Source organism: Gastrolobium bilobum, unplaced genomic scaffold, assembly GCF_033153095.1.
Source record: "Gastrolobium bilobum isolate Gb01-03AN ecotype WA unplaced genomic scaffold, APGP_CSIRO_Gbil_v1 utg2887, whole genome shotgun sequence".
In the NCBI taxonomy this organism is placed as follows: domain Eukaryota; kingdom Viridiplantae; phylum Streptophyta; class Magnoliopsida; order Fabales; family Fabaceae; genus Gastrolobium; species Gastrolobium bilobum.
The window spans coordinates 149,430-164,580 of record NW_026897225.1 but is presented as its reverse complement, the minus strand read 5'-3'; the positions used below and the strand labels follow the sequence as shown (position 1 = coordinate 164,580).

At 33.4% G+C, this 15,151-nt stretch overlaps 1 protein-coding gene across 2 annotated transcripts in view; it reads left to right on the top strand.

The window, feature by feature from the left end:
- Window positions 1–10,804: 10,804 nt before the first annotated feature.
- LOC133304964 (inorganic pyrophosphatase TTM1) overlaps window positions 10,805–15,151 on the top strand; it is a 33,793-nt gene continuing 29,446 nt past the window's right edge. Inside the window, exons 1-3 of one of the 2 annotated variants that reach the window (XM_061505050.1) lie at window positions 10,805–10,880; window positions 11,208–11,577; window positions 12,982–13,096. In XM_061505050.1, coding sequence (XP_061361034.1) covers window positions 11,238–11,577; window positions 12,982–13,096 — 455 coding nt within the window. In that variant the 5' untranslated portion in view covers window positions 10,805–10,880; window positions 11,208–11,237. The remainder of the gene's footprint in view (window positions 10,881–11,207; window positions 11,578–12,981; window positions 13,097–15,151) is intronic. The other variant, XM_061505048.1, reaches the window with a different exon arrangement.

Genomic DNA, 15,151 nt, shown 5'->3' with positions numbered 1-15,151 from the left:
AGTTTGATTGCTTTTTTTAAGAAATTAGTATTTTAATTAAAAATATATTTTAAATTTTTTAAATAATTAAATAATTTATTGAAAAAATAATATTAATACTTTATCCTCAAATAAAAATGTACCTTTAAAAAATATATATCATAAAAATAGTCAATAACATACTTTACATATAATTAACGGCATTAGTTTTCCTCTGTCACATATGATAACCAATCATTTATGTAGATACATAATACATGTAACATGGGCCCCATCATTTTTTTTCAAAAACAAGAAACAAAAATAAATGGCACAAGTTTCGATCTGTGTGCAGGAAGGGTAACATATTTTTCTGCAACAGAAGATGATGTTTTTCCTATAATTAAATATCTTTTCCCACTTATCAAAATTAAATATCTTTTCCGAAGCATATAAAGACAAATAGTACTTTTAACTAAAGTGATAAAAATATCGTCCCCTCTTAATTTTTATTTGAAACAACATCTATGTTTTGAAAAATTTAGTGTATAGTTAATATATTTTATTAATAATTATACAATTATATTTTTTTCAATTATTTTTGTCAAAAAGTCAAAAAAAATGTAAAATCATAATTTATATAAAAAATCGACATATTCTTGAAATTCAAAATAAAATAAAATATTGTTTTTATAATTATTAATAAAAATAAGTCCTTAAAAAACAAGAAAAGCACTTCTGACAAGGCACATGCAACACGAATCTTTTTAATTTTACGGGGCATATGACAACAACTAGACAGAATAAAGGAAACCAATTGTGAGGTCACGCCGCATTCGGCCTCCACAGATTCTAAACTCCATCAGCATAAAGTTGGATGGGCTGTGGCCAGGTTTTAGTCAATGAGAATCCTAAAAGATTCTATACGAAAGTTCTCGAGTAAAAAAATTCACAAAAAAGAAAATATTTTTTCACGTGATAGGAAAGTTATTTTCTCTTACCAGTAATCTTTTGATTTTTGTGTAATATTTTTTTTGTTTTTTATTTTTTTAATTAATGTGGGTCCACATAAAATGTGTATACAACATGAGACAATTTTCTCTTACCACATGAGAAAATTAAAACCCTTCACAAAAAGTATAAATAAATAAATAAAGAATTTGTTTTTTTTGCGGTTACTGTAAATAAGTTATATGCAGTAAGCTCAATATGACGTCATTTTGGGACAAAAATTATGATGTTTTTGTAATTTTAATTTATTTCAGGGTTATTATAGTCTTTATAAATATAATTTTCTAATTTTAAAACGACATCGTTTTCAAAGTAAATGCAGATAACTTATCTGCAAAAATATTTTTCTGATAAATAAAACAAGCATGATGTTTGTCGTTTTAAAAGCATAAGTTATGCCATTTTAGGAGAGAGATGAACATAAGAAATGAAAATCACGAGGAAGAAAGCGGGTGGTTTTTTTAATTTAAATTTTAAATGAAAAAATATTATTTTGTATTTATCTCTCTATTAAAATGACATAACTTTATATCATTTAAAATGATAAATACTTTTCTCATAAAATAATATATTTACTTTTTTTTCTTTAAAAAAAAAGAAATACTTTCTTATCTTCCAAAAATATAAAATTGTATGAATAAAAGTGAAAAAGAGGTAGTCTAAGTGAAAATGAGTAATCTAGAGTAGCTCATTGAATCTTCAACCCCTCCCTCCCTCTATAAAATTTACTATTTGCTTAAATTGAATTTATGAATTGTGCAACGTGGTAACGAGCAAAGTTAAGTTGAGTCAGATTTGACTCCAACTTAACTTCCCAGAAAATAAACATCGTTTATGAATTTAAATTGAACTAGTTTTAAAATTTATAATAAATTTGAGCTTAATCAATTAATATTACAACTTGTTTGTTTTAAGTTTTTGTCAGAAATAATTATTTTCTATAATTTTCTAAAGAAGTTGTTAATTTAAAAATTGGATAAGATATTATGCTATCTTTTTCATATTTGATTTGGAACTACTACATGCGAGATAGAGGAATAACCCGAATCAGTAAAATGAGTAATTAGAAATTATTCCATGATTATGATAGAGTAATTGGATTAAAAATTGAATTGTGAGATTTTAGTCACTTTTTGGTGGAAAGTGCAAAATGTGGATAATGTCATATACATGAATAGTAGGGGTGTAAAAGGGTTGGGCTGGGCTTTGGCCTTTTTTGCCCAAGCCTACGTCAAAAAACTTCAGCCTATCTGGCCTGCTGACCTATTAAAGGCTTTATTTGTAGGCCAAGTCCGGCCCATTTTTAAAAATAAGAAAGTCTGACATGGCCTATAGGCCTTATAGGCCTTCCACTGTAGATACTAAACAAAAAAAAAATTGTATAAAGCAAAGAAAGTTCCATCTATGCATGCACTAATACTTCTCATAAGAGAAAAATTACAAACAAGAAAGAGTCAATATAATACGTCAGCTCTAGAATGTATATCATAGAGGAATAGAGTCAAAGAAATAGAGAAAATAAGAAAAATACAATTACCGGATGCTGAAATAAAGTCCACAAGAGAATGTTATTTATTTAAAAATCTTTAAACCACCATCAAGACAAGGGAAAGAAGAGTATTATTGAAAGATCATTTTCAGTAACATCATAATCCAGCAAGGTACTCATTACTCCATGGTATTAAGCTGCAACAACATGTAAAATTTGGAGAGATTAGACAAGTTTTTTTTTCATAAAATAAAATAGCACAAAAAGTAAGAGATATTGGTATTTGGTACTTTGCGTCTTTGCCACATAAAATAAATATTATTTTATTATTTTATTTTAATAAATTAAATAGGCCAGCCTACAAGGCTGTAGGCCGGGCTTGACAAAATTGCCCTATGGCCTATTTGTTAAAAAAGTTTTTTTATAAGCCTAAGCCTACTCTACTTTTCTGAAAGGTCGGGCCTGGACCAGGCTCAATGTAGACCGGGCCGCAGGCTGGGCTGAGCCAGCTTGACCCATTTATACCCCTAATGAATAGTTTCGTACATATGAATAGTACAAATTTTGGGGGGGAAATATAACTAAGCAAAAGTTGCCCGAAACTTAAAAATAGTGTATGTAAAAGCTTTTTTTCACGAGGTTCATGAGTTAAAAATGCATGTTAGAAATGTTAAGTCATTGATTCGAATAATTAAATATGAAGGGAAAATGGTAATTTGGCATAAGCTACTAGAATTCAAAAATTAATTATGTGTGATACATTTCACTAAGACTCATTTGTCTAAAAATCATAAACTAATATTAATTGGATGATTAAATGAGTGAGTGGCATTGTTGTAATAAGGGAGTGGAACCAGGGGCAAAATAATTTTACTAGAAAAGATATTTTGTTAAAATATCTAAAGGACTATCATTATTCATTTCTTAAATTTTTATCTTCTCCATCGTGATTCTCCATCTCCCTAATCGGTTCTTCATTTTCACCAAAGCTTGAAAAACTTATATATGAAATAGCCACAAAAATGACTTGGTTCCTTCACGAAAGTTATTTAGCTTTCCACAAGGAGTAAAGCATACCTGGTAGTTTCTATTTAGAGGCTTTGTGGAGGAAGAAAAGTCACTCCAAAGTTTGGGTGAAATTAGTGTTCTTGATGTTGGAATGTGTGATTCAATTCATTAAAGTTAGCAAAGTCTCTCTCCTAACCTTCTAAAGGGATTTAAGGTAAAGAAATTCTACTTATTTCAGGTTTTCGTGAAGATTTGAAAATTTTAGTTTTTGGTGAATAGTGAATTTTGAAAATTCTTATTTTTGTAATTTATTAGTTAATTGTTGGAATTGAAGGCTGGATATATATATATATATATATATATATATATATATATATATATATATATATATATATATATATTGACTTAAGCATTGAATGGGTTCAAACACCCATTTTCTCAGTAAACAAGGGAAGAAACTAGAGATTATGGGTTTCGTTGATGAGAGTTTCGTGACGATGAACAATGAATAGTGAACAGTGTCGTATAAGTGTACAATGAACAATAACGTATATATGAAAAGTGCCCAAATTATATTTTATTTAAAAACATGTAACATTGAATGCCATGAATGTTATGGTTGTTTGTGAATTATGATTGATCGTTATTAATCATGTATTTGATGTGGAATATGTGTGATTGAATTATATTTACACCTTGAAATAGGTGTTGTTCATTGGAGATTAATTGTGTGGATATTTTGGACTTGAAGACAACTATTGAGAAGGTTGCCTGTGTTTAAAGAAATCTCCTAGAAAATTTTACTTCAAGAGGTAAGCTGTTGGTTTCAGAGTTTTACTACATTATTGTTGTTCCACTATGCTCCTGCGAGGGTTATGGTTATTATTTGGATGATTGAGCGGGATGTTATATACTTAGTATAGCTACATTCATATAGATATGTATATGTGATGACTAATTGATATGATTTATGAGAGTTCTTGGCCAATGAACACACATATGTGAGTACTTTTCTTGGGGACCTAAGTCTTTGGAAGTGTATAATTCTTGGGGACCTGAGCCTTTGGAAGTGTACTATCCTTAGGGATCTAAGCCTTTGGACTAGTATTTATGGAAGAACCTTCCTTGAGGACCTAAACTCTTGGAAGGGTATGGGGTGGACTTTCCTTGAGGACCTAAGCTCTTGGAAGTCTTATATATGCTATGAGCTATATGATGTTTCTATGATATGTTATATGACCTTTTATGCAAAAAGTGAACTTATGGGTGTAAAATTACTTTGAAGACCCTGAGTTTATTGAGATGTATTCTACCCCATTTTGGGAACTATATTTCATGTACTCCAACTGACGGAGGTAAGACCCCACAGGGCAAGAGGACTATATAGAGCATGAGGCTCAGTTTTTGGAGGATGGATAGAGTTTATATATATAATCATGTTTTGAGAAACTATGATGCATAGTCATTATTTGCATAATATAAATGGTATGCAATCTTTAGTGTAAGTTTGTGACATTCATGAAGCCAAGTTTGTATATTATGATGTATATATTTTGAAATGGTTGAAAGAGTATCTTTTGTAATCCCTAAGGACTTGTATATGACATATGGCATGGTACATTGTGAGATGTAATCAATGATTAGATGCCATGTTTATGAATTGTATGTATGAATGAATGAAGTATTCAAATACTTGCTCGTGAGAGTGGGGTATTCGATTACTTTTTAAGTTGTATACAAATACTCATGTTATGAAAGGTCTAAATACACTTCTAATGAGTTGTGATGCCTTAATAAATGTTAATGGGACTTAGGAAGATTAGTTTAACTACTTCCAACATAATTGAAGGTCTAAAAATGCTAAATCATACTTTAGACAAGAATGTAGCTAAATTACGATAAAAGTGTTATATTTAAATTAATGAAGCAATTAAATAGATCAAGAAGGAAATAATAATGAAATATGATAATACATAAGGAAATGAAAAAGGAGTTCACATATTTACCTAGGTGTAATCGTAATTTTTATAATATAGTCTTTCATTTAATTATTTAATTATGACACGCTTAATATCATAAGTGGTGTTGACAAACGGTTCAAAATGAGGTGTTGCAAAGGCTTAATTCCTAAAAGCCCAAAGGGCTCAGAAAACCTGCAGTGACTTGACCACGAAGGCAACTTATCCTGCATAGAAAACATGGGATCTCACTTACTTGACTAGCAAGCCAACGTGACTTAACTTGAAACGAATCATCATTGTTGAGATTAGCAACTAAGGCAAGTTGGCCACCACATGAACCCAATGATAAAAGGCAGCTCCTGCTTGCTACCACATATACTGAATAGACTTGCCCATCAAGGAATAACATGAGAGAGGCCACCCTCTCCACCAATGAAAGTGATCATCATCCTATGAAAGGTGATATGAAACAAGGCGCTCAATATTATAAATACAGAGACATTTAGCCCAGGTATGATATCTCTCTTTGAATACTTGAACCTCCTTGAATACTAAACTAGCTTGAGTGTTAGAGTGTCTTGCAGGTACCCCAGTCACTTCCAAACTGCCTAGATATGCAAGTTGTTGATGTACCATCTCGCCAATCATCCCACAATCTTGGTAAGTTATCTTGCCATCTATCTTTCTCTTCATCAACATCATTCAATCTCAAACATGTGTGATCAAGCCCAGCCCAATATTTATTGGACCTATCATTGGCGCCGTCTGTGGGGACAATAAATTTTGACTCCCATTCTCTGACGAGGCATCTCGTAAGAGAATAGCCTCATCCATAAATCCAATTTCTCCTTAGCAAGATAATCCACTACCAACAAATCAACAAATCCTGGATTTCCTCGGGCAACAAAATCAAAATATTGAGGAACAACAAAAAGAATTACTGAAATCGAAAAAATCACAAGTTGAGCATGAAAAAAATTCCAATGCAGATGAAAAATTTGATTAAAATGAGCATTTACCAAAACATTCTAAAAAATACTCTAGTCCATTGGAAAAAGATAAACAAATGATAGAAGTTCATCAGCCTCATATGAACCATAATGCTGACCATTATATGGATCACAATTCCCATAAGAATCAAGACCAATTTCCAAGGTAGCTCATCCTTTTACCTTGCATATCATGGACCTACCACTTCCCAAAGATATCAAAATTACTATAAAAAAGTACAATGGAAAGGGAGATCCTCAAGAACATATGGAACAATTCCAGACAAATATGATTGCTCATGACATACCTAATGCCATAGGTTGGCGTCTCTTCCCAACCACGTTGAAGGAAGTTGCTCTAAGGTGGTATTCAACTTTGCCACCTAATTCCATCAATGATTGGGAGGATCTCGCCATCTAGTTCTTGGTGATATTTGCAACTAGCAAAGCTTAGTACAAATCCATGCATGCGTTGAAAACTTTGAAGCAAGGTGCTAGAGAAACCTTGTGAAATTTCTTGAACAGATTTTTTGATAAAGCTTTATTGGTAAGAGATCTTGATCCCCAAGTCTCTATATATCTTATCTATGACAGTATGTAGGATAGACCATTTTGCACGTCTCTGGCAAAACAAAGGCCAAAGACCACTGAAGAATTACGCGCGAGGTTTGAGAATTAAAATTTTTCTACACACCCTTCGATTTCCGCGCTGACATGGGTCCTACATATAATTTTTTCTAACACATGGGTCCCACATGCTTCTTATCTCTACAACATAAGATTTCAATTCTCATTCAACATGAGAATTATAAAACCCTTGAGAAATTCATAAATCTTGAAGATTATCAACGATCTCGTGAAGGCCTAAGTGAAAAGCCTGCATCCAGTGAATTTAAGCGAGACTTCCAAAGGAGGTTCAAGGAGAGAAAAAGGTTTGAAAACTTTACGCCTCTAAACACGTCTTGATCTCGCATAATGAAGGAAGTTTTCCAAGCTGGCTTTGTCAATGTCGCCAAGCCAGCTCCAATCAAAATGAAAGGCAGATTGGATGACACTAAATTTTGTAAATTTCATGAAGACGTAGGACATTCAACGAAAGATTGTTTTGACCTCAAAAATACTATTGAGGCTCTGATTAGAGAAGGCAAACTCAAAAAGTTTGTCACTAATTGCAAATAAGAATTTTTTTTAGAGAAAGTGAGATAGAAGCTCAGACCAAGATAGAAACCTTCCTTGTAGAAATTACCAAGATATGTGAAACTACAGGCAAACCAACTATGGGCGAGATGATAGGCGTATGGAAATATCCTCATGCCAAAGAAGACAACAGAGTGAACAACCTATGGCACGCGAGCACAACCAACCCCTATTATCCAATAATGTCATAAGGGTGTTGGGGAATATTATTCGAGGTGTTGCAGGCGGGGGAGAGACATGCTCCCAGAGAAAAAGGCATTTGAAAGCCATAATGACTGTCACTAATCGTCTAATGGTTCAATTTTGCCTAGGAATGAAAATTCCAATAAGTTTCGATGAAGATGACTATGGCGACATACTTCCTGAACATGATGATCCTCTAGTTCATCTCTGCTTACATGACAAATTTGCAGGTGGAAAGAATCTTCATTGATAATGGTAGTTCTGACGAAATAATATTCTGGGAAGCCTTTAAAGGAATGAACATCCTATAGCAACAAATGACACCTAACCAGACTAAACTGCTAAGATTCTCAGGAAAATGTGTGCAGGCTAAAGGAATCATTGAATTACAAGTCACCTTGGAATCTTACCTAGAGCGAAAATCGTCAAGGTTCATTTTTATGTTATAAATTGCCCATCTGCTTACAATGTTATTATAGGTAGATCAACCATTCTTAGCCTCAGGGGAATTATTTCTATGCCACACTTGCTTATTAAGTTTAAAGACCCTCAAGATAGGGTAGTAGCAATAAGAGGTGATCAAGAATTGGCTAGAAGTTGTTATAATGTTAGCCTCAAAAGTGGTGATGAACCATCCCCAAGATACCATCTCACAGTCACTGAAAAAGGGAAAACATCCATAAATATGACTAATTTGGATGTATGAGAAGGGTTGCGACATGTACACCCCCAACAAGATAGGAACTTAGAAGAAATCCAGGTTGGTCCTTAACTTGAGAACACCACAAAAATTCGGAACATATGCCCAGAGACGAAAAAAAATGAATAATTGAAGTCCTTATGAAAAATAAGGATATCTTTGCCAGGACAACTGCCGACATGCCAAACATTGACCTAAACTCCTATTTCCACCATCTCTCCTAGATCCAAAAGCCAAACCCATGACTCAAAAGAAATGGAAAATTGCGCCTCAAAAGCAAAAAGTTGTTGATGATGAAGTCAAAAAGCTTATTGAAGCGGGAGTAATACGAGAAATTAATTACTCCACCTAGCTATCTAATGTGATCTTAGTGAAAAATGTCAACGTGAAGTGAAGAATGTGCACTTACTTCACATACTCAAACAAGCATTGTCCAAATTTTTTTTATCCACTTACCAATATTGACAAATAAATTGCCAATTCTTCATAATATTAAATATTGTCTTTTATGAATACAATAAATATATATTTAGGGTATCATCAAATAAATCTCAGTGCACCATCCTGGTGAGAAGGCCATAACTTTTATAATAGACAAAATTATTTATTGCTATAATATAAGGGAGAGGTTATTATGCATACTCTTATTTTGCCTACCTTTGCCTACCCTTTTCAATATCGTTAGATAACAATCTCATCCAACAGTGGAGATTTATGATATAAAATAAATTCTTTTACCTCTTTTTCTTTCCTATTGCCTCTCACTCTTTCTCTGTCCTCCCATTTCTCTTTCTTCAATGACGCTTCAGCATAAAAAAAAAGGTGCAAATTTTTTTCTCAATTCATCCAACCCAGCCATTGTTATGAGCATTTACATAAAAAATTGAAATGGTGTGTCAAGAAAAATAAACTCAGATGCCCTGTGTTATGGAATCGGGTATGCCTATTGTTGAGCGTAACATAGAGAGAACAGAGATCATTTCCTTACTTCAAGGTGTAAAACAAGATAAGAAGAAGTAGATAAGTTTATTCGTTTCAAATTTTAACAGCAAAGTAGAAACGTTACGGTAATGGTGGATTAATTCAAATGAAGGGTTATTTGTGGTTTTCATTTTTTTTTGTAATTTTGTGATTTTTGTTGTGTTCAATTATATCATATTCAAGAAATTTTGAAAATTATAATTATCCAATAGAACTATCATGCCATTAATTATTGCATGGATTTAGATTCAAATATAAATTCAGGTGGTAAATTATGCAAATCGATAGAGAGAAATGGGAGGAGAGAGAGAGTGTGGGAGGCAGTAAGGAGAAAGAAAGAGGAAAATAATTTATTTTATTCTGCAAATCTCCACCATTGGATGAGATTGTAATCTAACGGTGTTGAGAGACATAAGTAATGATACACAAAATAAGAATAGGCAGAATAGCTATCCCATAATATATCGGATTGAAAAATGGTGATGCAATACATCATCAGCATATGATGAATAAATGTTTTTAGTGAACAAATTGATAGTATGATAGAAGTATACTAATGAAGTTGGCGCATGGGAGGAGCTAACTAGGTTGGGGTAAGAGCATATGTTCGAATCTCTTCGATACCATATTTGAAAAGGATTTAAAATCTTAATTTTAAATCATCCCCAAATAGAATTAGTTGCGAAAATGAATAGATCGGAATATATATATAAAAAAAAGAACAAGTATACTAAGGATGACCAGCTATGACTCGTGTCTGCCGAACATTTTGGAGTTATCATACGATGGAGTCCCACGTGTCATATTAAACCGGTTTTTATGTGAAAAATAAAAATTCGAGAATCCAACAATAGCTACCTGCTTATGATTATTCCGCTGTACTCTGCTCTGGGTTCCTCAGCAAGTTGGAAAAGCGTCCACTGAAGACACCAGGTTCCGATCCTTTTTTAATTTCTTTACTTTTCTGAAAGTTCGATTCCGCACTTCGCAGTGATTTTCCAATATTTAGTTTCTTTTTCCTGCTTATGATAATTTTGACGTTGTTCATAATTGTTCTATGAATTGTGTTCTCTATTTTGCTTGATAGGTTCAAAATCTATTTATTTATTTCAATTTTATCCCATCTATTCCGTTTCAGAAAATTTAGAAGAGTATATTATAGTTGATACCACTGCTTTTGATTTATCCCTTGAAGAACCAGTTTAGGTAACAAAACCATGCCTTGTGGAGCAAATTAGATCTCCGGGCATTTTTTAATTGAATGAATGGCGTCATATGTGGATATGGATTTTCATTACTGCTATAAACATTGGGATAGTGATAGTTGTTTCCCTTCAACTAATTGTTTTGCTATAACGCAGGAGTACTTATTTGCTTCAACATATATTCTATAGCATGAAATTGTAGGTTTTAATTTTTTTTAATTTTTTACATATATTTGAACCTTAGATCTTGATTGGCCATCAAAAAGTTGACTGATAATTATGAGTAGGAATTGCTCATACCCATTTGAATGCTATGATCAATTTATGGTCGACACATCCAGTAAAATTGTAAACTGCAAAGGCAGAAATTAAAATATATTTTGTTTCTATATTATATGTTTTGAAATGTCAAATTGCCATCTCTTGATTCCATGTGCAATTTAAGAAGTTTTATGTCATTATATGTCCCAATTTTGTTACCTTCTTCTGCTGTTGCATTTTCATTGCCCTTTTCCTTTTCTGCAGCATATGGAATGAACATCTTTGGTATCCCTAATGGCACAAGCTACTGTTTCTGAAATTGAATCGCCTCGACGACGCTCTGGTCTATTGCGAGATCAGGTTCAACTAGTTAAAAGAAAGGACTGTGATCGCTATGAAATTGTTCCAATCCAGGATTCTTTGTCATTTGAGAAAGGATTCTTCATAGTTATTCGGGCATGCCAGTTGTTGGCTCAAAAGAATGATGGGCTTATATTAGTAGGAGTTGCAGGTCCCTCTGGAGCAGGGAAAACTGTTTTCACTGACAAGGTCGTCAATTTTATGCCAAGCTTAGCTGTCATAACAATGGACAATTACAATGATTCTAGCCGAATCATAGATGGCAACTTTGATGGTAAGTTTTCTCTTCATCTGTTTTACAATGTATTCTTGATCTTATTTATTTCTTTTTTGGTTATGAGTGAGTGTTGCAAGACTGATTGTTGCTTCTTGTTACCCATGAGTATATAGATTTGAACTTGCGTAGGTCAAAGTTAATTCTCCATAGCTATAGTTGTGTCGTGTGTGTGTGTGTCTTTTTTTTCTCTGTCTTTGGCCAATGGTGGAACTTTAGTATGAACAAGCAACATTAATGAGAGATCATTAGACACATTATATATACAGCAAATTTTGAAATTGAATCTGATACGTCTAGTGTTTTTTTGGGGAGGGGGGGATACCTGCTGTGTGGAAAGTATATTCCCGCAGGAATATTCCTAAATAGGGGCTTGGGTAGTTTCGAGCACAGTGAGATGTGGTTAGTTAGTTAGTCCTGAGGTGGGAAGTGTTGCCAGTATATAAGGCTGGGCTTGTGATTGGGTTAGACACTTTGGAGCATTGTTGTGAGACTGATATATTCTCAAAGTGAAGGGAGAGTCCCGTGAAGAGCTTTGGTCTTGTGTTCTTGTATGCGTGTATTCTTGCAATCTTCCATCAATAACACCATTCTTTCCTTCATCTTCTTTCTTCTCTCATCCTTTCCAAAACCCATTACTGTAAATATCTTGTGATCAAATCCAGAGCCATAACAGAATCAAATGGTGGAGTGAGATAAGACAACCATTAAAAGCACCAACAAATCACCTTTTCCTATAAATATATATATATATATATATATGAGGGTGAGGGGATTTGCTTCTCCCTGATGGCCTTAAAACTCAAAAGATTCCCCCACTGTCCATGGCTATCTCTTTTATGCTGCCTGGCCAATAATCCTAAAATCATTTTACTACACTTAGGTGGAGCAACTTTCTAATCTTATTTATTGACAACTGTAGAAGCTCAATATATGTTATTTTTCTGAAAGAGCCAACATCTACCTTGGATCTATGTCATGATTTCCATGTGACATTTGCAATATTAAATATTATTCAATTACTGATTCTTTTGTATCCATAACACACACACACACACATATATATAAGGGGCATATCAAGTGAGAGCCTGAGAGGAGTCAATCTTAACCATTCAATCTTACATGGATGGTTTTCTCTCAACTATCATGCTCTCACTTGATACGCTCTATGCACATATATGTTGTGACTACTTCCGGGGAATATTTTGCTGATTGGAGGAACAAGCATGTTCAGATGCTTATCATCTATTGCTAACAATTTGGACGAGTTCCCGTATCTAATCTTATTTTACTCTTTTCATTTCTAAAAAAAACTTTTACTTGTTTATCCTCTTAGTCAATAATCAAGAATTAGGAAGGGATGTAATGCAACCAAGAGTTCTGATGTCATTGTTATTGAAACAGACCCTCGGTTGACGGATTATGATACCTTGCTCAAAAATATACAGGGCCTTAAAGCAGGGAAGCCTGTTCAGGTTCCAATATATGATTTCAAGTCCAGTTCTCGCGTAGGTTACAGGTTGGGTACCTTTCAACTTCCTCTTTTTAGAATATGCAAAAGTTTGTTTTGTAGCTGTTCCATCTAGGTTTATTATCATAAATAGGAAAACCTGAAAAAGAGAATTCAAAAGTTAGTAATATATAACTATGCTTTCAATTGATCAAGCTATTATTTGAAATGCTTTGTGGGGAAAGTCCTTGTAATTTTTGTTTATCTGGAACTTTTGGATTGTGTTTGGATTATCTGAGGATAAAAGATTATTCAATATTCGGTTATGATGAAATCAGTTTCATGTTTGGATATGTTAACTGTAAAGTGATTTTAAGATAGTATGTTTTGTTTGAATAGAAAATCGCTTTTACATGGGAAATTACTAAAAAGGGTACACAATGATTTGTTTAGTAACAACATATAACCTGTTCTTTAATGGGGCAATGGGGCGAATATGGTAAGAATGTTTAGAGGTACCAAATAACGAGAGATGATCATAAGAAAAACATAGTTGTCAATAGCAGTTAGCGGCCGGTAGCGGCCGACCCCGAAAATGGTATAGCGGTGTAGCGGGTCGCGGTATTGCCGCTACGGTGAAGTATTAATTCCACATATATTATACTAACAGTCAAGATACGAGGCAATACTGCTTTTAGTATTAATGCTCAAACATAAGAAGTCACACAAAATCAAACACATAATTCATAATCAATGTCAAATACAAGGAACATAAAAGAAGGATCCAAAATTAAACACAAATGAACAATAAAATTGTCAAATAGTCAAGTACAAGAAGTGAACTAATGAAGAAAATCATCATCATCTCCGGATTCTCCATCAAATTCCAACATGGGAGTGGTGTAGCGGTGTAACGGGTAGCGGTATTGACGCTACGCTACGCCGCTACCTTCCGCTACGGCCAAAGTCGCGTAGCGTCGCGGTTTGTAGCGGCCGACCGCCGCTACCCGCTACGGTAGCGGTTTAGCGGCGCTACGGGCTGCTACTGACAACCTAGAAGAAAAATGCTCAAAACATAGTTTTTTTAAGTGATACTTCAGTGTAAATGAAAAAAATCAGCAATTATAATCAGTTTTACTCGCTTATACCCAAATATGTTATAATTTACCCTAAATTGCTATTGTAAAAAAAGTTGTTAATGGTAAACACTACCAAACACACACCTAATAGTTCATAAACTATTAGAGAAATATGATATAAAATCATTAATTTGGTCTTCACCTATCAACTTAAGCTTTTGGGTTGAATTGACGCTATACATGGTTTTAGAGCCTTTGTGGTCAAGTGGTCACAAGTTTAATTCTCACCGCTTCCCATTCTTCTAATAAAAAATTAAATATTATGGAGCTTCTTAGCACAGGTAGGTGGGCCTATGCATTGTACATCCTTCAAGCCCAATGGACTCTTAGCACAGGTAGGTGGAGGGTTAGACCCGCTGTTATTCCTATGTTCCAGATGGTCCCTTTTTAGTCCTTTTCCCCTTCATTTCCCCCACTTCTTCTTGTCCCTTTCTTTTTTACTTTTATTTATTTATATATACATATATTGTTATTTTATTTTATCTTATTTTATATTTTTATTTTATTTGTTTATTTTTATTTTTATTTTTATTTTTATTTTTTTATTTTTTTATTTTTTTATTTTTTTATTCAACCGTTTTGTATCTTTCATGTGGGTTCATCTACCACCGACCCCAATTAATTTGGGATAAAGGTGTTGTTGATGTTGATGTTGATATAAGAGAAGTATGATATAAAATAATTAATGTGGCCTTCACCCAACAATTTAAGTTTTTGGGTTGAATTGACACTTTATACAAACACATGCATAATATTGTGTTGTAATATATTGTTGTTTGTTTATTGCTATCTGTCTCTCCCCTTCTTTCTATTATTAACTCCTTAGCATGGGAAAATGTGCACCTATGTGTGCATTTTCCCTCCAACATCTACAGACTCAGATATTGATAGACACAAAGCAGATACATGCACATGAATGTCTATTGTGTGGATAGAAGGGGTGCAGGACAGAATGTTTAAATTTGGATACGCATTAGCACTTATA